The 22,873-nt window shown below is 32.5% G+C and overlaps 2 protein-coding genes and 3 long non-coding RNA genes across 7 annotated transcripts; all 5 read left to right on the top strand.

Annotated features, from left to right (window-relative positions):
* The first annotated feature begins 4,134 nt into the window (after positions 1–4,134).
* Positions 4,135–5,771, top strand: LOC141483610 (uncharacterized). Of its 2 annotated transcripts, XR_012466190.1 has the most exons (4): positions 4,135–4,983; positions 5,106–5,204; positions 5,300–5,431; positions 5,738–5,771. It is a non-coding gene; the product is annotated as an uncharacterized lncRNA (long non-coding RNA). The 2 variants fall into 2 exon arrangements; XR_012466189.1 differs by lacking the exon at positions 5,738–5,771 and having other exon boundaries at positions 5,300–5,731.
* Positions 5,772–8,290: 2,519 nt separating this feature from the next.
* Positions 8,291–11,654, top strand: LOC141483607 (uncharacterized). Its single transcript, XR_012466187.1, has 3 exons — positions 8,291–9,760; positions 10,370–10,912; positions 11,049–11,654. It is a non-coding gene; the product is annotated as an uncharacterized lncRNA (long non-coding RNA).
* A 707-nt stretch (positions 11,655–12,361) lies between these two features.
* Positions 12,362–14,652, top strand: LOC141483609 (uncharacterized). The gene is made up of 2 exons (XR_012466188.1): positions 12,362–12,403; positions 13,233–14,652. It is a non-coding gene; the product is annotated as an uncharacterized lncRNA (long non-coding RNA).
* A 2,817-nt stretch (positions 14,653–17,469) lies between these two features.
* Positions 17,470–19,118, top strand: LOC141483602 (uncharacterized). The gene is made up of 6 exons (XM_074178355.1): positions 17,470–17,548; positions 17,649–17,687; positions 17,748–18,010; positions 18,118–18,274; positions 18,505–18,604; positions 19,011–19,118. Exons 1-6 carry the CDS (start codon positions 17,479–17,481, stop codon positions 19,045–19,047), a joined length of 666 nt encoding a protein of 221 aa, XP_074034456.1. The 5' UTR covers positions 17,470–17,478; the 3' UTR covers positions 19,048–19,118.
* Positions 19,119–20,494: 1,376 nt separating this feature from the next.
* LOC111517932 (uncharacterized) lies at positions 20,495–22,384 on the top strand. Of its 2 annotated transcripts, XM_074178359.1 has the most exons (4): positions 20,501–20,937; positions 21,230–21,390; positions 21,783–21,857; positions 21,908–22,384. In XM_074178359.1, exons 1-4 carry the CDS (start codon positions 20,747–20,749, stop codon positions 22,141–22,143), a joined length of 663 nt encoding a protein of 220 aa, XP_074034460.1. In that variant the 5' UTR covers positions 20,501–20,746; the 3' UTR covers positions 22,144–22,384. The 2 variants fall into 2 exon arrangements, with proteins under 2 accessions (XP_074034465.1, XP_074034460.1); XM_074178364.1 differs by lacking the exon at positions 21,783–21,857 and having other exon boundaries at positions 20,495–20,937.
* The last annotated feature ends 489 nt before the right edge of the window (positions 22,385–22,873 follow it).

The raw sequence follows: 22,873 nt of genomic DNA, 5'->3' as shown, positions 1-22,873 counted from the left end.
ATTCATTTCATTAAAGTGATCATGAATTACCACAAAATAAACAAGTAATCAATCATACATAATACAGAAACTATATGAAACATAAATAGTCAATAGTAACGGCATCTTTTTCTTTTCATAATATATTTTTCCGGTAAACTAACACATTGTTTACCTTTGAAAAACTGGATTTGCCAGGAATTTAAAAACACTTGATACCCTCACGATGAAATCCAATGATACACTGAAATGGATCGCGATCCTGGTCAGCCCTTCGATGTGGCAGCATTGTCGGGCTGACCAAGATGCTCTTCATAGAGCGATTTGTATAACTATGGGCTGACCAACAGCATGGGGCTGACAAAGGTTTAAAGGATATGTAAAATTTTTATTTTCAGAAAAAATCTACCCCTCTGATGGGCCTATTAATAAAATCATATCACTGAAGAGTATTCCGAAAAGTATATACCTAAATATATATATACATATACATACCTATATATATATGCAGGATTCAATAGTTTGATAATTGTTTCACTTACAAATGCTGATCGAGACAGGCGCGCGCCGACCCTGACTTGTCTTGGTTACGATACTGAGGGTTAGGTGTCAGCGGGAAGGGAGACGGTAGCGCAGTGTTGCCACATCTACCAACTTTTAGGTAGATCTACCAACTTTGCCCTCAGTCTATCTGTCTACCAACCTAAGCCTCAAATCTACCTATTTTTCAAAATTTTCTAATGTGTTTTTTTATTTTCTTATTTTCATAATTTTATGACACGTAAATGTAAATAATTGTATTTATGAATAAATGAATTACAAGTAAAAAAAAAGTTTCAACGCCATTATAGAAAACATTTTCTTTCTTACTGAAGGATGAGGTGGTATGGCTTTGTGACTTAGCTCAACGGCGAATAAAAACACTTACGATTGACAGTTGACATTGACACTTCAGTACCGCGTAAATCGAGTTTGAAGCATTCGAGCTGTTTGTTAGCATTACATCAAAATATTGAGTTGAATTTGATGTAATAATTGTGATATTATTTGTTTTTGTCTAATTTTGTTAGTTACTACAGAGTTGTGAGTGAGTTGTTATGACCTACTTCTGCCTCTAGCAACCTAGAGTCTATCTTAAAGAGTAATGGATTCTGATAGCAGCGATGCCCATGATAGTGGCGGAGAAGGTGCACGGAGTCAAAGGTCAAATACTCCGCCACGAAAGGTCAGAAAAAGGCACTATGATCAGAAATATATCAAGTCATGGGAAAAAGAAAAGGAATATGCAGGTTGGCTACAAGGTAGTACGAAGGGGGATGAATATTTTTATTGTAAAGCATGCACGTGTGATCTTAAATGCTCTGGTGGAAGATTTATTCTAAATAAACATGCGAATAGATTGAAGCATGTTTCTAATGTGAAAGGTGAAGTTTCATGCTTATTGTTTTACTTTTATAATTATTATGTGATATAATCTTTGATCTTTGGGTATTATTATTTTTTAAATAAAAGTCAGTAATTACTGAAGTAAGTTATACGTTATACACATTATAACACTTATTTTTAGGCTCAGCAAACCAACAAACTATAACCCAATTTGGTCAAGGTCAGTCAAAAAAGGCATTTGAGGATAAAATCAAAACCGGTGAAATAAGAATGGCATGTTTTTTGGCAAAAAATAATCTACCTTTTAACATTGCTGGTAAGTTCATATATGGTGACTAGCTAGGATTAGTAATTTAATAATCTATAGGTTATATTGTATCATATTTTCTCCACAACTATTTTTTTACTATATGTATTCAAATCATAATTATTATTTTTCAGGTGACCTAAAGATACTTATCCAAGATGTGTGCACAGATTCCGAAATAGCAAAACAGATAACTTTCGAAAAAACAAAGGCACAAGCTATTATTACAAATGTAACTGGAAAATTGTCTCATAGTGAGTTAGTTGAGACTTTGAAAACTGAACGATTTTTTTTAATTGTTGATGAGAGCACTGACAAATCAACCACAAAACACTTGGCGCTCATTGCCAGGACAGCAGTAGATTTTAAAGTGGAAGACAATTTTTTTGTGCTTAATACCAATTGTGGATGGTAGTGCTTCTGCATTACATGAAAAATGCAAACAATATTTTGATAATCAAAATATTCCCTACAAATAAAACATGATTGGATTCGCAGCTGACGGAGCTAACACCATGTTTGGTCAACACCATTCATTATCTACCCTGTTTGCAACAGAAATTCCACATTTATTCCTAATGAAGTGCATTTGCCATTCCTTCCACCTATGTGCTTCATATGCCTGCAAAACTCTTCCTAGAGGTGTAGAGGATTTTGCAAGAGATGTTTATAATTACATCCAGAATAGCCCAAAACGTATGGGTGACTATGAAGAATTTCAGTGTTTTGTGGCTGTGAAACCCCATAAACTACTACACCCAGCTCAAACAAGATGGCTTTCTCTACTTCCTGTAGTAAAAAGACTTTTAGAACAGCTTCCAGCCTTACAGTTATACTTTCAGAATGCTGTTTTGAATGACAGGCTACTTGCAGCTCAAACAATACATATAAAATCTATGGATCCTTCAACAGAGCTATACTTAAATTTTTTGGATTTTGTTTCGCCCTATTTCCATGATATTAACAAAGAAATGCAATCAGAAAGTCCCAAACTTTATTTATTGTATGAGAGGATTTTCACAATATACAAAACTATCATGGAATGTTTTATTAAACCTGATATACTGCAGTTGACTGAAGGTGAAAAAAACAGTAGCAGGGATAAAAGCCTGGACTTAGAGAACAAAATTTTGAGTTTAGATTATGAAAATAAAATAAATCATCTACCGATTGAAGAAGTGTACCTTGGTGGTAAAGTTCAATTCCTATTACTGAAACCAGGTTTTATGGCCAGAATCCATGAAATGGAAATAATACAGTTTAAAGAAAAATGCATTCTCTTTTATATGGAAAGTTTAAGACAAATAAAGCAACGTTTTTGTTTTGAAGAGAAGCAAAGATTAAAATCTCTTGCATTTATGAACCCTCAGCATTTAATTGAAAAACATGCAGTCCCATCTATTGCTCATATAGGAGTTCTGTTTCCAGGCAAGTTTTAGTTATTAATTTTATCTACTTAAGTTTTTTTTTTCATTTTAATTTAATTATTTATGTAAATATAACTTCTTTTTTCAGGACTATTCCCAGAGACAGATAACCTGACCGAATTAGACAGAGAGTGGAGATTATTGAGAAACATGGCACTCCCCTTTACAGGAAAAAATGCGGATCCTACACCTGAAGAGTTCTGGAAGCATGTTTTATTAATCAAAAAAGGAGACCAGTCTCCAATGTTCCCTCTGCTATGTCAATTCATAAGAAAATTACTGGCACTTCCTCATAGTAGTGCCAATGTTGAGAGACTGTTTTCCTCTATTAATAATATGAAAACCTGCCAAAGAAATAAACTTTGCACAGACACTCTGGAGGGTTTGTTACATACTAAAAGGTTTATCACAAAGAATAACGGGCAGCCTAGTAGTAATCATTTAAAACTTTTTAATAAGAATATGTATAAACACAAACAATAAATAAATTTATTATTATTTATGTATTTTTAATTAAAAAAACCTATTAAATTAAGGTGGTAGATCTACCTATTTTTAATCTTGGATTCTACCAACTTCTACCGATTTTCGGCACATATTCTACTAATTTTCTAAAATTAGGGTTGGCAACACTGTACGTCCCATCAAAATGACTGTGGGTCCCCAGATACGAGTGAACAATTTGTATCAGAATTTGGTGATTTAATTTATTAAATAATTTGATATGTACTGACTACTTTTTCTGATTTAATTAAAACAGTACATACCTTTACATATCCTTTTAATGCTCCAATAAGGGCTTCGCTGACCTCTTTTACTATAAATCCTATTCGTTGCTTTGATATCTTGAAAAGATATTGCATACTAGTGTAGGAATCTCCTGTTGCATAAAAACGAAGTGTTAGTGCTAATCGTTCCGTGACACTGATTGCTTTTCTATAATTGGTATCCTTTTTATGTACACTTGGTCCAATTAACGTCATGAGTTCTTCAAAATCGATCGGAGACATGCGTACAGTATAAAAACTGTTCAGGCCCAGTTGTACAATCGTGGTTTAAGCCGAGGTTCACATGAACCAGGTTCAAAAATGAACTCGGCTCAAAAACGTATTTTGTTGTTCATACAATATTTGAGCTAAGTTCTTCGAAACCAAGTTCACGGAATAAAACCATAGGTTGGTATTATTGGCGCATGCGTATTTTCAATTCATGCGTTGAAATTTTCTCATAACCACGTTTTTGACACAAAACAGTTGTGTAATTTTTGACTAATACTTTTAGCAAATAACAAGTTTTTCATTATTCTGTGGAGTGAACGGTGATAAACTATTTGGAAGAATTTCTTATCAGAAATTTTACAATATTGTTAGACTCCTGACTTCCGAGGTAAGCAATCAGTGTCAGATGAAAAATATTTTATATTTTCTTGGGTCATATTCTTACTTATATGAATTTTTATAGTAGACAATGGAAACATCTTCAGAAAGCAAACACCAAAGAGCAACAAACTTCAATTCAAAAGAAGAAGCAGTTTCGCTTAGTATTGTTACAAAATATAAGGGAATTATTGAAAATAAAAAAACAGACAGTAACAATAATAAACAAAAGCGTGAATGTTGGGAAAAAATTGAAGTACAGTTCAACAGTCACAGTGGTGAGGTCTTCAGAGATTGGAACACGTTAAGGAAAAAATATGAAAACATTAAAAAAAGGAGTAAAAGAAAAATAGCAGATGCAAAATGTCATGTAATGTCTACTGGAGGAGGCCCACCGAATAAACAATTGAAGTCAATGATGTTGACATACTTGTAAGGGATATTTTGGGCAGTAGAGTTGAAGGACTGCAATCTGAGTTTGGAGGTGATGCATCTATTTCAGGAACAGGTTAGTTATTACCATCTTTAACAGAGAATTGTGTTTTATTCATTCATTCAAATTTCATTCAAGACTTTCTTACTGAAATAGCAATATGTCGCTAGGATAACTTTGATTTCCTTTGTTTTTAGAATTTATAACAATTGAATGTGAGGATAATGATATCTCTTTTGGAATACCTGAGGTGATACCAAATAATGATTTTACGGAAGAAGAATATGCCATTCAAGGTAAGATACTACACAATTATTTTAATGAAATGAATAAGGTTTACTTAATGCCACATTTAGAAATATCGTTTACCAGAAAATTACTTTTTTTCAAGGACAATTGGAGAATACACAACATGAAACAAAGAGAATGGATCAGATGAAAGAAGAAACAAAGGCTAAAATGGACTGGTCCAAATCTACTCCCGACAACTTAAGGACCCCAAAATCTAAGGTTCTTATTTCAGGTAGGTAAACATGTACTTTTTTGAGATGAGCATCAATAGCCGATGTTTCAAGTACGATGTCGATGTTTTTTTGCCATCCAAATGTTCCATGTTGTTGGTATATCTCGATGGTATTGTTTTGAACTACCATCAATGTTTTGTACAATGGTACATATAGAATTTAGTGACGGGATAATTCGAATGGAAAATGATTATTCGATTCTTGCAATAATCAATTTTTGTCGACTACTTTAACATTTTGGTTAGATAATATTTAGTAAAATAAAACCTACTGACCGAAAAATAACGTTTCAATTTTACTTTCAGGCGAGTCTGGGAATAAGCGAAAAAGGAATGAGCATGAAACACTTTGTAGTAAAGTAAGTCACTGGGCAGAAGCCAAATCCAGTTTATCCAGAAATCAAATTTCTCAGATGGAGAAAGAACACAATTTGAAATTGAAAATAATGAAAGAAAAATCAGAAGCTGAAATTGAAATGATGAGAAAGGAGACAGAAGCCAGGATTGACAACTCCAGAAAAGAACTGGAGGTAACTCTGGAGGGTATTAGGAAGCAAAACAATTTAAAAAAGGAGATTTTGTTATTAGAAAAACATTTTCTTCTTTTGAAAAAGTCGCAAAATTATGAGATGCCTAAAAAATTATAATTTTTCAAAGCAACAGGATAGTTTTCTATGTTCATTCTTTGTATTTATTTGGAAAAATGGTAAAATAAATGTTTGTGAATTAATCCTATCCAGTGTTTTATTTGTTGCTTAACAATGTACTAAGAAGGAGGAAATAGAAAACGATATAGGCCTTATATTTGGATTTATTTTACAAATTACTGAAATAGTCATTAATCAATTGATGCCTCACTACATTGTTAAGATTATTCATATCATTGATATTGATATAGTTATCCAAATCATTGACAAAATCTATGGCAGCTTCTTCTTCCTCATTAATAGGTGGTACAGGTTCATCAAAAAGCTTGCAAATGTTTTCCAAAACTGCTGTAGCAATAACAACTGCTGTAGCAATAACAACTGCTTCAACCTTTCTCAATGACAATCGTATACCAAAAGCTAGTATCGGAAACCTCCTTTTCCACTGCCCAAATTTCCTTTCTATGCAATTTCTGGTTCTGATTTGAGATTCATTGAAAAGTTCTTCGGCTCTGATTTGTGGATTTCCAAGAGGTGTTATCATATACTGTTTTATTCCATACCCACTATCTCCAACCAGAACATAATCATGAAACTCATTGTTTTCAAACTTTGCCCTAATATTTGAGCTGGCAAATATATGAGAGTCATGACTGGAACCTGGCCAACGACATATTACATCTTGGAACTTGCAGTCTGCATCACATATTGCCTGGACATTGAAAGAAAAAAATCCTTTTCTATTTCTATAGACTTCCGCGTTATCACCACCTGGAGATAATATTTTTATGTGAGTGCAATCTACTGCACCAATACATTTAGGAAATTTGGCTATATTGTAGAATTTTTGGGAAATATTTCTACATTCTGCCTCAGTAACTGGCATTTTTATATATTCTCCATACATATGTGCAATAGATCTGGAAACTTTCGAAACTATTCTACTTGCAGTTCCTTTATCCAAACCAATAAAGTCCCCAACTGTTTGCAAGAAGTTACCTGTAGCAAAATATCTCAGTGTAACTAATACCATTTGCTCTGGTGTTACAGCAAGGTTTCTGAAAAAGAAAAAAGAAAATTTCAATATATATTGCTAAGCTTAAATATGTGTATTGGTATGAAATAACAAACCAATAATAGTAAAAAAAAGTTAACTATACCTATCAGTTGGTGACATAATTTGTTCTCGAATTCTTTCAATCACGAATCTTGATACTTGTTTCGATAACCTAAACCTTTGAATAAATTCATCATCAGTTAGAATATCAAAGTAGTTTTTTCTCTCCTGGAAGTGAGGATGTTTCCTTCTCACATTTCCTAACATTTCCACCACATCCACAAAATCCTCGTCATCTGTTAACTCTTCCAAGTTAAGAAAATGATCAATTCCTGCCATTAATCAATAGTATTTTCAGTACAGTGCACAAAATATTTTATTCAATGAAAATTGTGAGGTTATAAAATGCTAGAACCGAGTTTAAGCCTAGAAATATGATAGCTCAAGTGAACCTACATATTTTGGTAATCCGGAACTAGGTTCAAACTTGAACTGCAATTGTACAACAAATAAAATTATATAAACTTGGTTTAGACTTGAACTTCCTTTGAACCACGATTGTACAACTGGGCCTAAGAAAGTGGAAGTTGGTGAGTGAAATGATTATCATTGAGAGGTAGGTTAAGCAGGTATGAATACACTGGGTACCTAGTTGGCCTTCGATCTTTGGATACGGAGGGATTGGAGATTTTCAGAGCAAATACAATTAGGGTGTTTGCCACAGAAATAGGTGTAGGTAACCTATACAATGCAATTTCCAATTGCAAATTTCTTACTCAATAAATAATTGAATGGCGCCATAAACAATGATTTCATTTTCATCCCGTATAATAGTTTATTTTGAAAATATGAAGATTTTTCTTTTAAAGAATATTGTGAAATTATTAGTTTTCACTCGTAATACTTTATTAAAATCGGTAGGACCGAAAAAGGAAAGTTATTTGTAACATATTTACAGAAATGATAACAAAACTGCACGAACTCAAAACATTCAGTATAATCTCTTTTATTTTTAGAAATGGAGGAATTTCTGAATGATTTAGGATTACATGACCTGGTTGGCATTTTTAAAGGTAAAAAAATACATATATTTATCTCCCACTAATATACTTTAAACACATACCCAGACAGCACTGGATATATCCAGAATATTCCCTAAATATGCGAAAAAGGACATATATATTCCGAATATTCCTCTAATATTCCATGAATATATACATGCCTGGAGCATATACACAGAATATTCAAATGAGAATATTCTCAGAATATTACGAAAAGAATATGCTAAGGATATTATTCAATGAATATTCCCATATTAATATTCGTGGAATATTCTCGACTGTATATTTGTTACAGCATATTCATGCAATATCCACAGGATATTCCTCAAATGCTCAGATAGAGTAAAGAAATAAATCATTTCAATTTTCAGTAAGTAAAATAAGATACGTCTCAGACTTCTTGGGCTTAAAAAAAACTCTGTGTTTTTATACCCACCGACCCTCCTGCGCAAGAGTACCTTAAGTTTCGGGAAGTGAGAGAAGCAGGTCCATTACCAACAGTGTTGTCAATAAAACACAAAATACGCGAAATATACGCTTTTTCCTTTAACACACCGGTTAAATTTCTTAGTGAATAAGTAGTTTTTCCGTTATCATTATGTTGAACTTTTGGTATAAAAATATGGTTGAAACAGATTAACCGGGATGGGTGTACCAGTCATATTAGTTAGACAATTCGATCATACATATTTCATTTTTGTATAATTAATTTTATGTATTTTTTTCAAATATTCTGATTTAATTTTCATTTAATAAATATGCATGCATGCATATGACAAATAGGTACAAGTAAGCTTGTTGTCCCAAAATCGAAAGTCTTTCAAGCGGGACAAAAAACAGTTTTTATGGTAAAATCAAACAATTTTTCCTGAAATTTCGAGTACACAGAAATCTTCAAATTCAAGTGTAGGTCTATTTTTGGAACAAAAATTTAAGTTTTGCGCTTTTAGATCGTATTTTGCGAATTATTAATAGCAACCTCGTGCAAAATAACTTTATTGGCTTGGCATCTTTGCTTATCAAATTCAGTCGGTAAAACAGTGTACTTCTGTTTTGAGCTGTCTTGTTCTTTTGTTTGTGTTACTTTTTGAGATATCAGCATCATTTTGAATTTACGTTAATATTGTGGTGAAGTGTAACAGAGACAACCAACGAGACTGTTAAGTTAATAGGAAAAATGGTTCTGTTGTGAAGCGATCGCTTCAATCAGGTCAACTATTCATCGATCCTTTTCTGGCACGTTATCTCTTAAGGAGAGTAGCTCTCTTTAAATATATATTTCTTCTTTCTCTTGTTCATTAGATTTGTAATTAAACTATTTCCCTTCAATAATTAAAAGCCACAGGGTGATGGCGCTACTATCGCGACATGGAGTGTAGCAACGTTGACGAAGTTCACTATTTATCTCTACAAATGCCAATGCCATCATTCAACTGTGTAAAAAAATAAATATTTATAGTTATTGCGTAGAAAGTAAAAACTTAATTTGCTATGAAAGTTAACTTGGCTGCACAAATAATGAGCAGGACTGTATCATCCTTTTTATACACACTACTCAGTAGAGGTAAGTTAAAATCAATTTTTAATTAAAACTATTTATTGCTTTCGCCCTTACTGTGTGAACTTGTGCCACAATAATAATAAAAATATTTAATAGAAATTTCACACTTGATTTTCCTACTGTTGCAGGAATAGTTTTTATAGAGTGTATGAATAATTGTTATTTCCAAGGAAACCACCTTAATAATGTTTCCATTACAATATATGCTAATAAATGATTCAAAATGCATTAAAAAGATTGAAGTAAGAACAAGTATTTATACTTATTTTTGAATCTTTAAGATTTTTTCAAAAATTAATATTTGTACTTGTATATATTAATTGTTACTCATATGTTTTTTTTTTGTAAAAATGAAACCTAATGGTAACAGAAAACTTTTAAATATAAACAATTAGCAGTTTATAAATGTCTACAATTATAGTTTCATAACAAAGCAATGCAATCTATGTTATGGGACAATTTTAGATGTTTGTAATTTTTAACTGTTAATATTTGTTATTTTGGAATTTTTCTCTTACTTTATGTTCCATTTTTATGTAATATGGATATGAAGGGTAAAAACATTAAAAAATTATAATTTTACTAATTTCTTTCTAAAAAATATATTTTCAGGTGAACTGGATCAGAGGGCAATAGCAACAGCAACTTTTGTCCATCAAGTTGATGAGCTATTTGATAGCTTTAATGGCACTGCAAAGTCCGCTCCTGATGGTAAAGCTTTGAAATGTGCCATTACAAGTGAATCAGGCCATACAATATATTGGAAAAAAGCCTATCAAATGGTTAAAACCTGGAAATACTTGAGAAGGACAAAAACTGGAGCTCTTAGAACAAGCAAACCACCATCCCAAATTGCGTGGATGACCACTTTAAAATCTATTGAGATGTTATGGAATTTTTTATCATCAGATAAACATTTTGTCTCCCTGAAGTCTAGAAATTTAAATCAAGATTGCCTGGAAAATTTATTTGGGTCTATTAGAGGAGGGCTAGGATGAAATGATAATCCTACAACAACACAATTTATTGGCAGTCTAAAAACCCAAATTTTAAATGAATTGATGCATTTAGGCGTGGGAGGTAATTGTGAAAAAGATGAAAGCATCCTTCTTTCAAATTTACACACTTTCTTAAATGTGAAGAAAGTTCCTGAAGGTAATTTATTGACACTTCCATACATTTTGACTATATGTGTTAAGTATATAAATGTTTATGATTTGTTTGAAGTATGTATAAAGATTTTCAGTAATGATTGATAAAATAAATTATTTAATAAATTTTTTTATTGCAGGTGACACTGCAGATAGAGATAACATGGAAAGAATAACCGGTAATCAGTTAGAGAACCAGGACATTTCTCAACAGATTGCAGATGCTGTCAATATAGGACAAACACAGACACTCTCTGTTGCATATGTTGGGGGATTCATCATTAAAAAAATTTTAGAACAAACTAATTGTGCAGAATGTTCAAAACATTTGTTAGGTTCATCAGATGCACCTCACAATTTATTCATAGGTTTTAAAGAGTGGTCTGATGCAACAGAAAAACTCATATATCCAGCTGAACATCCAGTAGTAGCTGTTGGGTGTGGAATCACTTTGTTGGAAGAATTTTTAGAAAAAAACTGCACAAATTCCAATTTAAGCCAGGCAATTGAGAACCACCTCAACTTAAATGTTAATTTTAGTTGGATTAGCTGTGTTGAGCATGCAAATTTAATCAAAAATAAATTCTATCATTAAAGGAATTTGGAAAATAGGCATTCCATGGTGGTGCAAGAGAAAAATGCGTGAACATAGAGAACAAAAACAGTATGCACATGCTAAAAAATTACAAAAGTTCGAGCACTCGTAAAACAATAAAATGAAAGAACATGTATTTACATTATTATATTACCATGAATAAATTTTTTGTAAATAAAATATTTTGTTGTCTTCTAATTTGTTGTCTTTTTTATATATTATTTATTATGTTTAACCAAAAAAGTATGTTTTATTCAAATAATAAACATTAATTATAGTCCTAAAAATCAAGATAAATGTATCAAATAGCAGCAACATTTATACTCAATTTCTTAGTAACGGATATAATTCTACACATAACTAAAGATATTTCATTATAATGGGAAACATAAATCAGTAGCTTGTCTGCGAAACACAACAAATCTCAATTATCTGAAATTGAGTTGGGACTCTATTCTAATATTGCAAATAGAATAACATCGAATGGATATAAGTTAAAATACTTATATCCAATCAATGTTATTCTATTATTGATACTAGAACTGAGTTCTCACTCAATTCCTGTTAATTGTGGAATTGTTGAGTTTTGCTAACAAGTAACAACTAACTGAAGTTTAAACGGGGGTCTAGAATACCTGGCATAATATTTGAATTTTCCCGCCACACTTTCAACTTTCCGAAGAGGACACGAATAATGCCGAAGCTATGCAACTTGACTGCGTGTCATAGAACTAAAGTCTGGGGTTGTTAGTTCTATACTGCACGCCCTCTACAAATGGCTTTCTTTACAGTTCGCCAGTGCAGTTTTCACCGATCAAAATTTTATCATTAAGTTACTCGTCTCGTTGGTTGTCTCTGAGTGTAAACTACTGTGTAGTTTCCACATATACATAGACACGCGTAAGTAAAAATTCATGATTATACATGTTTTAATTTCCAACCGGTTTTTACCAATATGACATAATATGACTGTATGTATGACTAGAATAGAAATAAAACCAGATCATTTTTATACCTGAACCTTTTGAAACATTATTTGAATAATTTATAAAATTATATCTATTTCTATGAAATAACTCGAAATCCCGAGCTATTATTAAGTAAGGTTAGGAAATTTAGGTTATTTGAGTTTTTTCCAGAAAATAGTCAGTTTTACTGAATTGCAAAAGCGTGAATTCGATTTTGAAGGTACCTGACAAGTACTTAAAATATAAGTATGTATACAGATCGTGCTATGCAAAAGATAAGGCCCAAATAAGCCCCTTTTTCGATCTTTAAGGGAGGGTCCATAACTTATTTCAGACAAATGCCAAATTAAATTCGTGTTTTTTGCATCAACAGTACATTAGTTTTAAAGTAAACAGTTTTTAAAAAGGTTCTGTAGATATATCTAACTTTTACATAAATGGATGAGTCATAAATACCTACTATACACCTACCTTCCAAAAACTCGATAATTATATAGCTTCACAGCTTGGCCAATTTCACTTTGTCTTAGAGGTGTGCAGACACATACATTCCATGTTTAAAATTATTTCACACAGCTGTGCCCCTTGAATAATGATGTTTGAGATTGCTTCGAAAGAGGAAGTGAATTTGGTTCAGGTTCAGGTGTATATCAAACATTTTGATTATAAAAAAATATGCTTTCATGTAAGTGGATAAGTTAATAATGATAAGATTGTATTTTTGTAGATTTATAGTAACCCAATTTTTATTTGTTTTCAAGACATTATTTTTCAAAATGCCAAAAAGGAAAAGAAATGGTGCTTGGTACAGAAATGTCTGCAAAGAGACGGAAAATATCTTTAGTGGATTATGTGAACCAATGATGACGGCGAATAATGATAATTTGGTTGAGACAGAGGATCAACATTGTGATAACGAGAGTATCAGTTTTACTGTAGAAAAAAATATGATTCTAGCAAGTACTAGTAAAAGTAGTAGTGAATGTAGTAGTGGTGAAGGCATTTGCGATATTGATAGTGATATGGATGACCAAAGTTTGTCGGATGATAATTTTACATATAGAGAATCGGTTGGTGTTAATAAACATGAGGATTTTTCAGAAGCTAGTACTTTTAATACATTTTATAATTCGTTAAATACTGTAGAAAAGCTTCAGAACTGGTCAGTCAATAATAAAATAACTCTTAAAGCTTTGAATGAACTTTTGGGCATTTTATCAAATGCCGTACCTAATGATTTCCAGGGATTGCCCAAAGATGCAAGAACATTTTTAGTCACTCCCAAAAAAACCATCACTCGAAAAATAGATCCAGGGGAATATTATCACTTTGGATTGCAACAGGCCATTGAAGATCTTTATAAAAGGATTGATAGGGATCCACCAAATGCTATTGAGATTGGTATCAATATAGATGGTTTACCCATAGCAAAGAGTTCGAATAGTCAATTTTATCCAATATTGGGCTTAGAATCAAAACATATTTTTTTGATTGGATTATATCATGGTTATGAAAAACCCAAAAATTTCAATGACTTCCTTTCAGATTTAGTTGAAGACGCTATAAGGCTGACTAATAATGGTTTAGTTTTATTTGGTAAAAAATACAAATTCAAAATTACAAAATTTTTGTTTGATGCCGTAGCAAAGGCACCAATATTAGCAATAAAAGGGCATTCAGGATATAGTTCTTGTACTAAATGTTATCAACACGGAGAAAGTATTCAAAACCGTATATGTTTTCCTCTTCTATCTTTTGAGAAAAGAACACATGAAAGTATTATGCTACAGTCAGATTCTGACCATCATTCAGGTCGATCCATTTTATTAGATATTCCAAATATCAATATAATAGAAGATGTTCCTCTGGATTATATGCATTTAGTTCTCTTAGGAGTGATGAAAAAACTACTTTGTGCAGTCTGGTGCTATGGATCACCTCCTCATAAATTTTCAAGTAATGAGTTCACTAGAGTTTCAGAATTTTTAATTAATATGATTCCTTTTGTACCTTCTGATTTTGCTAGAAAGCCTAGATCTTTGAGGGAGGTAAAGAGGTGGAAAGCTACAGAGTTCCCCCAATTTTTACTATATACAGGGCCAGTTGCTTTGAAAAATATACTATCAAAAAAGAAATATCAGACTTTCCTGATATTATCAGTGTCAATTAGAATTCTTTTGAGTGAAAAATACTTAACAATGTATATCGATTATGCAGAGAAATTACTTGTATGTTTTGTAAAGAGTATTAAACAAATTTATGGAGCCCATTTATTAACTCACAATTTCCATAACTTATTACATTTAGTAGATGATGCTAGAAAATTTGGAATACTCGATAATTTTAGTAACTTTGAAAGTGAAAACTTTCTTCAGTATTTGGGAACATTGATTAGAAAGCATGATAAACCTTTACAGCAGGTGATTCGTCGTTACTTTGAATCATTTAACTGTGGGAGAAAAATAAATATCTCTCAGAAAATATCAGGTTTCAATTTGATAAAATCTCATTGTGATGGTCCATTGATAGAAGGATGTTCTGCCCCAGAATTCAAATCAGTTGCTTTTTCAGATTTTAGGCTTTCTTGCACTCTCAGAGATTCGTGCTGTGCTTTGAAAGATGGGACAGTGATAGAAATAAAAAATTTTGCCTTCTCCACAGTATTGAATAATTATGTTATGATTGGCCAAGCATACATAAATAAATCAGATTTCTTTGATTTACCACTAGCCTCGTCATTACTAAACATTTTAGGGTTCACAGTTTAAGTGAAATGAAATATTGGTTGATAAATGATATATCCCATAAACTTGTACGTGTACCTTATGATGATATTTTTGTAGTTTTTCCTTTAATTCATGCCCGACAAGAGTGAAGATGCTTCTGAGGGGTTTGGTTGCTTTAACAATTTCGGTTGTAATAGCAGAACAAGACCCGAATTCATCAAAAACACAAACTAAGATCAACGTCATAGAATACAGTTAATTTTCCTGACTACCCAAAGAAGGAAAGCGGGGAGATGTTGATCTTAGTTCCCATTGGCGGTGAATTTGGACCTTAATTACTGTTCATAGTTTGGGGGGAACTGACGGTGGACATTAGGTTTTTTTAAATTTTTGTGTTTTACTAGCAGTTAAATTGTCCATTTGTACTTTCAGTATTTATCTAATGATATAAATAAACAAAATTTTACACACCAAGAGTTCTATTAGTACTTGTTAAAGCTTTCTAACTTTATTTGTTGAGCATTGGCCAAAATAAATGGTTTTGCTATTTAGAAACTAAGACTTACATGATAAGTTATTCATTTTTAACTTGAAATGGTTAGTGAATGGGGGTATTACTATCAAATCATCAAAATCTGTGAGTTGATCAAGACAGAATATGTGTGTGTGTGTGTGTGTGTGTGTGTGTGTGTGTGTGTGTGTGTGTGTGTGTGTGTGTGTGTGTGTGTGTGTGTGTGTGTGTGTGTGTGTGTGTGTGTGTGTGTGTGTGTGTGTGTGTGTGTGTGTGTGTGTGTGTGTGTGTGTGTGTGTGTGTGTGTGTGTGTGTGTGTGTGTGTGTGTGTGTGTGTGTGTGTGTGTGTGTGTGTGTGTGTGTGTGTGTGTGTGTGTGTGTGTGTGTGTGTGTGTGTGTGTGTGTGTGTGTGTGTGTGTGTGTGTGTGTGTGTTGTGTGTGTGTGTGTGTGTGTGTGTGTGTGTGTGTGTGTGTGTGTGTGTGTGTGTGTGTGTGTGTGTGTGTGTGTGTGTGTGTGTGTGTGGTGTGTGTGTGTGTGTGTGTGTGTGTGTGTGTGTGTGTGTGTGTGTGTGTGTGTGTGTGTGTGTGTGTGTGTGTGTGTGTGTGTGTGTGTGTGTGTTGTGTGTGTGTGTGTGTGTGTGTGTGTGTGTGTGTGTGTGTGTGTGTGTGTGTGTGTGTGTGTGTGTGTGTGTGTGTGTGTGTGTGTGTGTGTGTGTGTGTGTGTGTGTGTGTGTGTGGTGTGTGTGTGTGTGTGTGTGTGTGTGTGTGTGTGTGTGTGTGTGTGTGTGTGTGTGTGTGTGTGTGTGTGTGTGTGTGTGTGTGTGTGTGTGTGTGTGTGTGTGTGTGTGTGTGTGTGTGTGTGTGTGTGTGTGTGTGTGTGTGTGTGTGTGTGTGTGTGTGTGACTGAAGATCACACACAAATAATTGTGTCATTCATAATTCAATGTTCATTTATTATATAATTTTTCTTGAATTTCATGTTTCTAGGATGCCTTGGCTGATAGTGAAATTCACAGAATCAGATGAAATTGAGGCTGTACCTGAATGTTGGTACAATAAAACTAAAAAAACATTTTTTTTACCCTCCATTTCCAATAAGTCGAATGGAAAAGGCAATTAGACATGAAACAGAGCCTGGAGACGATTGGCGGGAGTACAGTGTGGTACTAATGAGAGAAAAGAAGTATGACACTTTCCGAATCGCTTGTGCGAAAGCCTCCAAATGTTGTGTCATCTCAGAACTATCTGAGGTCGATGTGGTATCAGAGAAAAGACAACCAAAGAAGAAAAGCTACTCCTCTGACAGTGAAACAGAATCAGATTTAGAGATTCCACAAATACGTAGACCTATCAGAAAGGGTGAGTTGTGATTTCTATAAATTTTGTTTTAAAATATTACAGCATATTATCCATTTGAATATGTTAGGTACTTTTCCTAAAATTTTCTATACATAATAATTTTCTCAGAGAGTGCTTTATGTATATAGACAACACATTTTTTTTCAGGCACCAATCAGTCTGAAAAAAATGCTTGCCGAGAAAGCCAGGTTGAATCAGGTAAGTGAGCAATTTTAACGATATCTCTTGTTTCATACATATTTGTGATGTCAAGAATACCAATTAGAATAACCTCAATAGATAAATTTTATAGAAATTTATAAACAAACTCATCAAATATTGCAAGACATGCAATGTGTTTCTTAGATGCAGTCTTCGGGACTAGGTACCATCGAGTTTTCACAAACTAATTTTTTTTCAGTCTCAAATGTGATGCCGGTGAAAAATTATGAATCGTCAACTTGTTTACCTGAACAACTTGGAAATGATGACTTTAGTAAAAGTGAGTTAGTTGTATATATTCGTTTTTAATCATATCTTTCCTGCTCAGTATGATTTAAATGTCTCAATATTGCAAAATATAAAATTAATTTTTTTTTCAGATTCAGACAATGATCTTGGAGAAAGTACAATTTCAACAGGTACCTTTATTTCATATTCTACTATTCACATATCACTATTCTCTCATCATTCTTTTCTAGATGACAATAAATTTAAGAAAACTTGCATAGGAATGTTGGTGAAAACAAATAAAATGTTGCGAGATTTAGAGGCAAAATTAGAAGAAATATCCAGAAAAGTGGATAATATTTCAATATATATTAAAGAAAAATCACAATCATTGGAGAAAAATCAAGAGGAAAATGAAATTATAGATATCTTTACAGATTTCCCGATTAAAAATGAAAATATGTTAAACCACATAGAAAAGATATTGATAAGTGAGGCAGCATATAAAAATCTAGTAAGTATATCAGCTGAAATTGTTAACAATATATTATCTAAAATGTCTTTTAAGGAAAGTTTGTTTTTCATGAATCATTTCTGAATAACTTCATTATCATTTTTCAGGTTAATATTCTCTGTCGAATCGGGGGCAAAGATTTTAAAGAATGTTCGCGTCGATTTCTCAAAAAAATATTGGATGATAAATTTGCCGCAGAGTATAGTTTACATGGACACAAACATAAAAATTTTTTCAAAAACACAATTTGTGCTTGCGTTTTGGGTAAGATTTATCGCTATAATAGTAAACAATAAGCTCAAGTGTACTTTTAACGAAGTCAAGTAAATTAACTCCTCAGTTGATTTTCTATGAAATTGACAATTGCAATATAAACATTTCACAATTTTTATCACTTATTATTACGATTAAAGATATATAATTTATATATGATTCATTGGTGTCTATAAAAACATTTATCAGTAAATAAAGTAATATATTCTTTACATTTGTAGTTGCTATACAAAGGTGCCATAAAAATACAACTTTAAAGGACATTGAGGTGGTTGTTTCTGCGTTCTTGGCAAAATCCACAGAAAGACTGAAAAGGCAACAGTGAGTTATTTTTAGTAATAATTATTGACAAAAGTAACTGAAAATATCTTGAAAACTAAAAAGATAATTCACATCTACTAATCACCATTTGTAGAAAACAATTAGCAAAAGTGAACCTTTGTTAGATAGAGAATTAAAATACTTCTTTTATATAAAATTTCTCAACCGCAATGTTTTACCAAATGATTACATTTATTTTTTTGAACTTTCAGTACCAGTCATTGTTAAATTTCAAGATAAATGTTTGATTTGAAAATTATCAAGTTTCACTTTTGTTTTTTCACAACCAGTTTCAAGTCGATGACTCAGTTGTTGATTGACAATACAATCAGTACATTGTTTTAAGTAGATTTTACTCCCCTTCATTATTTGAACAATTATCTTCAAACATATTTTTTCTTTCTAGGGCTGCCCCTGTGAGTGAAGATATCCCGGTAGAATGAGAAATTCTATTGTGTTTTAGTTGATAAAGTTCACAGTTGTTTTTTTTTTAAATATATACATTTGAATGCAATTTGTGTATTGATTTATGGTCGAGAGAGGTGGTAGTTAATTAAAATTTTTATATTATCCAAGTAAATATTCAAAAGCTTTAGGCTATTTCAACTATATTCGACAGTGATAAGTCATCGTCAGTTCATATAGTTAGAAATGAGCAAAATGGGCCTAAGAGTTGAAGAGAAAACATCAAATAGAACTATTTACTGAATTGATGAGAATGATGGCTATGATATTTTTGACATTTTTAATGTTTATTAGCTCTTCATCAACACATTTATGAAAACACAATAATCATTGAATCTGTATTATTATCAGTATCAGTTAAACAAACAGGTAAAGTAGGTATGAAGATACCAGAATAGAGATTATACGGGGATCATTCAAAAAATATACTTGGAAGAATATTCATTGAATATTCTCCATTCATATCCCCAGTACGTTTCTGGAATATTCTGTGAATATTCCATGAATATTTGCTAAGATAATTATTCATTCACATTTCAAGAATATCCCTGGAATATTTTGATTATTCTATGAATATTCCTGAAATATTACATTAAAATATTCTATGAATATTTCCCCTTTCATAATCCAAGTATATCCGTGGAATATATAGAATATTCAATGAATATTCCTGGAATATTTCTGAGGAATATTCTGAGTTTTTCTACGTTTTTCCCCCTTTGCACATTCGTGAAATATTCCACAAAAGACGTATATATTGCCGGCATATTCATGGGCTATTGCAATATCTCTAAAAGAATGTCCTGGGAATATTCAGGGAATATCTAGTGCTGTCTGGGAAATCGGACCCGTTCAAAGAGCAACACGAAAATATGGAGGGAGGCCAAGAAAACACTAAAGAAGCTATTGAGTTTATGCCATGTCCTTATTGCAAGGGTATATATCGTTTGAGAACTCTGCGAAAGCACTCGAAAATATGTTCATGCAATCCGCGTAATGGCGAAAAATGTAACGTTGCTAGTCTAGGACAAAATCTCTTGGTTTTCAAAGCTTCTCGAAAATCCTTTTTGGATAAACTGAGATTGAAGAATGAGGTATTTCCGAAGATGCATGCAGACAGAGCTTCGTTCAATGGTAAAAATGACCCCGTTATTTGTCAGTATGCTGAAGACTATTTACGTAAACACAAAAGACCTCATATTAGAAACGCAGTTTCTAATGAAATACGAGAACTCGGTGGACTTCTTATTCCCCTTCGGGATATCTATGGTTTCAATACATTGCTGGAGGCAATGAACACGAAACACTATGATAAAGTTGTTCATGCAGCCCAAATAATTTCTGGTTATGATGTCACGTCGAAAACATTTCAATGACCTTCTTTAGCAATGCACCTAAGAACAATCCTATTGTTAGCAACTCGATTCTTATAAGGAGAGTACAACCAGCAGAAATCAAGAAGAATGCATTAATGTATTATCTGAGTCAGAAAAGCAGTTATCTGTGCATTTTAAAAGAATTGTTTCCATTGGAAAGGGCAGCAAATCTATTCCAATTCTCTTCCCCAAAAATATTCAGACATATATTGGAATTCTTCTATCTAGCAGAGAGAAAAATCAATTGGTCCCAAATGAAAATCCATTTATATTCGCTTTGATCGGAAGTAAAGACAAATGGATGGATGGATCATCAGTTCTTCGTGAATATGCAGCATTATGTGGCGCTGAAAATCCAAAAACATTAACGTCCTCACGTCTAAAGAAACAAATAGCTACAGTTCTACAAGTCATAAATTTGAATGAAACGGAGAAAGAGCAGGTGGCGTCTTTCATGGGACACACAAAAAAGACCCATGAAGAGTTATACAGGTGAAGTTACTTATATGTTTGATGTTTCATATTTCATTGCTTCCTCATGTGATAAGTGGTTTTACCAATTCAACCATATTCCATATACTATATTGAATTTGAAAATGAGAAGTTAAGTGTCAAAGAACTTTCTCTAAAACTATAAGGAAAATTCATTACAAGTAAATCTCGTAGTTTGAAAGTTGTTTGACAGTACTGTGCCATTACACTTCCATTTCCAAATTGACTCCCATTCCCAAAAACCATACAATTAACTAATTAACTGCATATTTATATAATTATGCATGTATAGGCTTCCACAAGATGTATTCCAAACAGCGAAAATAGCCAAATTGTTATTGATGATGGATAAAGGAGAGGGGGCAGATTTCAAAGGAAAAACTCTTGAAGAAATCGATATTCATCTGGACAATTTAGAGGAAGAGAACTGTCCAAAAATAGAGAGCGATATAGGTAAATCATCCCAAGTATATTCCAATTACTAAGTCTTGAAGGGTACAAACAGAAAAGTCGATTTCTATTATTAGGAGGCATGTTTCAATTTAAAAAACCGATTTTCTTCTACTTCTGTGCACTCCAGGGCCCATAACACAATACTTTAAAATGAAATTTTCAGTAAAGTCATCCTTCATTTGAATAGTGTTCCAAATCTGGTTAAGGCTGCAGGTTGTTTCATCAAAGTACTCCATTGTTTTTCAAACAGCTAACCCGACAACACCTTGAATAACTTAAAGATCGAAGTTATCAAGGGTGTTGCGTTTTGAATGGCATATCTGGTATATGTTTTTCACTGAACTAAATTCTGAACTTAATAACTTAATTTTTTTTCTTCAAATTTTTTTTAGATTCTGATAATGAAGCAGAGAAAACTCAAACACCTGTAGATGAGGATCACCATTTCAGCTCTAAATCTAACGAAGGTAGATTACACATTTACTTAAAAGTTTCAGATTGATTATTTTTTTTATAGGAAATGATTTTAAGAGGAAGATAATGGGTAAAAAAACAAAGCTACGTGGATCGTGGAGCAGCAAACAAAAATCTTTAATGGAGAAGTTTTTCAAAAAACATATTTGTGAAAAGATTACTCCTAAGAAGGAAGAGTGCCTACAGTTAAGAAATGAATACACAGATATGTTCGAAGACAAAACTTGGGTGCAAATAAAAGTTTTCATTTATAACACCTTCAGAAAGGAAAAAAAATGAGTTCCTATTAATAAATTGTCAATAAGTATTCACGTGTCTTCTTCTTGTCATCTTGTGGTACCCAGATTTTGTGTAATTTCTGATTTACCAACAAAAATATAATAACTCAATACACATGGTTTGAGGTTTGGTATTTTATGATTGTCTATAATTTCTCTAGAACTCCCCCAGAAAATTCTTGAGAAAATGTTTCACCTCACATCACACGACTACTATGAGAAAAGAAAATCGGTTACCAAACTTTCCCTCTTCAAGCCTTTTTAAGTCTGGAATTCTCAATATTTAACCATTGATGGATCAAATTGCAACTATTTACTTCGGACGTTCTTTGAAAGAAGCGAGATGTCACAGACGGATGTGTGAGTGATTCTATGAACTAGTTCAGATTACATATCCTTACGAACGAGCAAAACATATTTTTTATCAGCCAACTTTCGAAAAAGATCATTTGAATACCTACCGAAAATCCAAAAATATATTTTTTTTATCTCTCTTATGTTTCAGAAAAGGTTTTGGGAACTTTCGATTATGAAATATAAATTAAGGACTCTTAGCTTTTATTCAATTGCACTAAAAAGAATAAAACACGTAATCGCACATCTGAAGAAATTTTATTTTATTTCTTTGAATAAAAGTTTGTCCTTATTTTTCATATCTATTCGATTCTTTTTAGTCATTCAGTCAGCACCTTCAAGAACAAAAATCATAAAATCCCCTTAAGATTCCTGAA

The sequence above is a fragment of the Leptinotarsa decemlineata genome, unplaced genomic scaffold (genome assembly GCF_025532065.1).
Source record: "Leptinotarsa decemlineata unplaced genomic scaffold, Ldec_3_MD MMD2_P_RNA_scaffold_14, whole genome shotgun sequence".
NCBI classification, from domain to species: Eukaryota; Metazoa; Arthropoda; class Insecta; order Coleoptera; family Chrysomelidae; genus Leptinotarsa; species Leptinotarsa decemlineata.
Note: the sequence above shows the minus strand (reverse complement) of the source record. Positions and strands in the feature narration are given on the sequence as shown.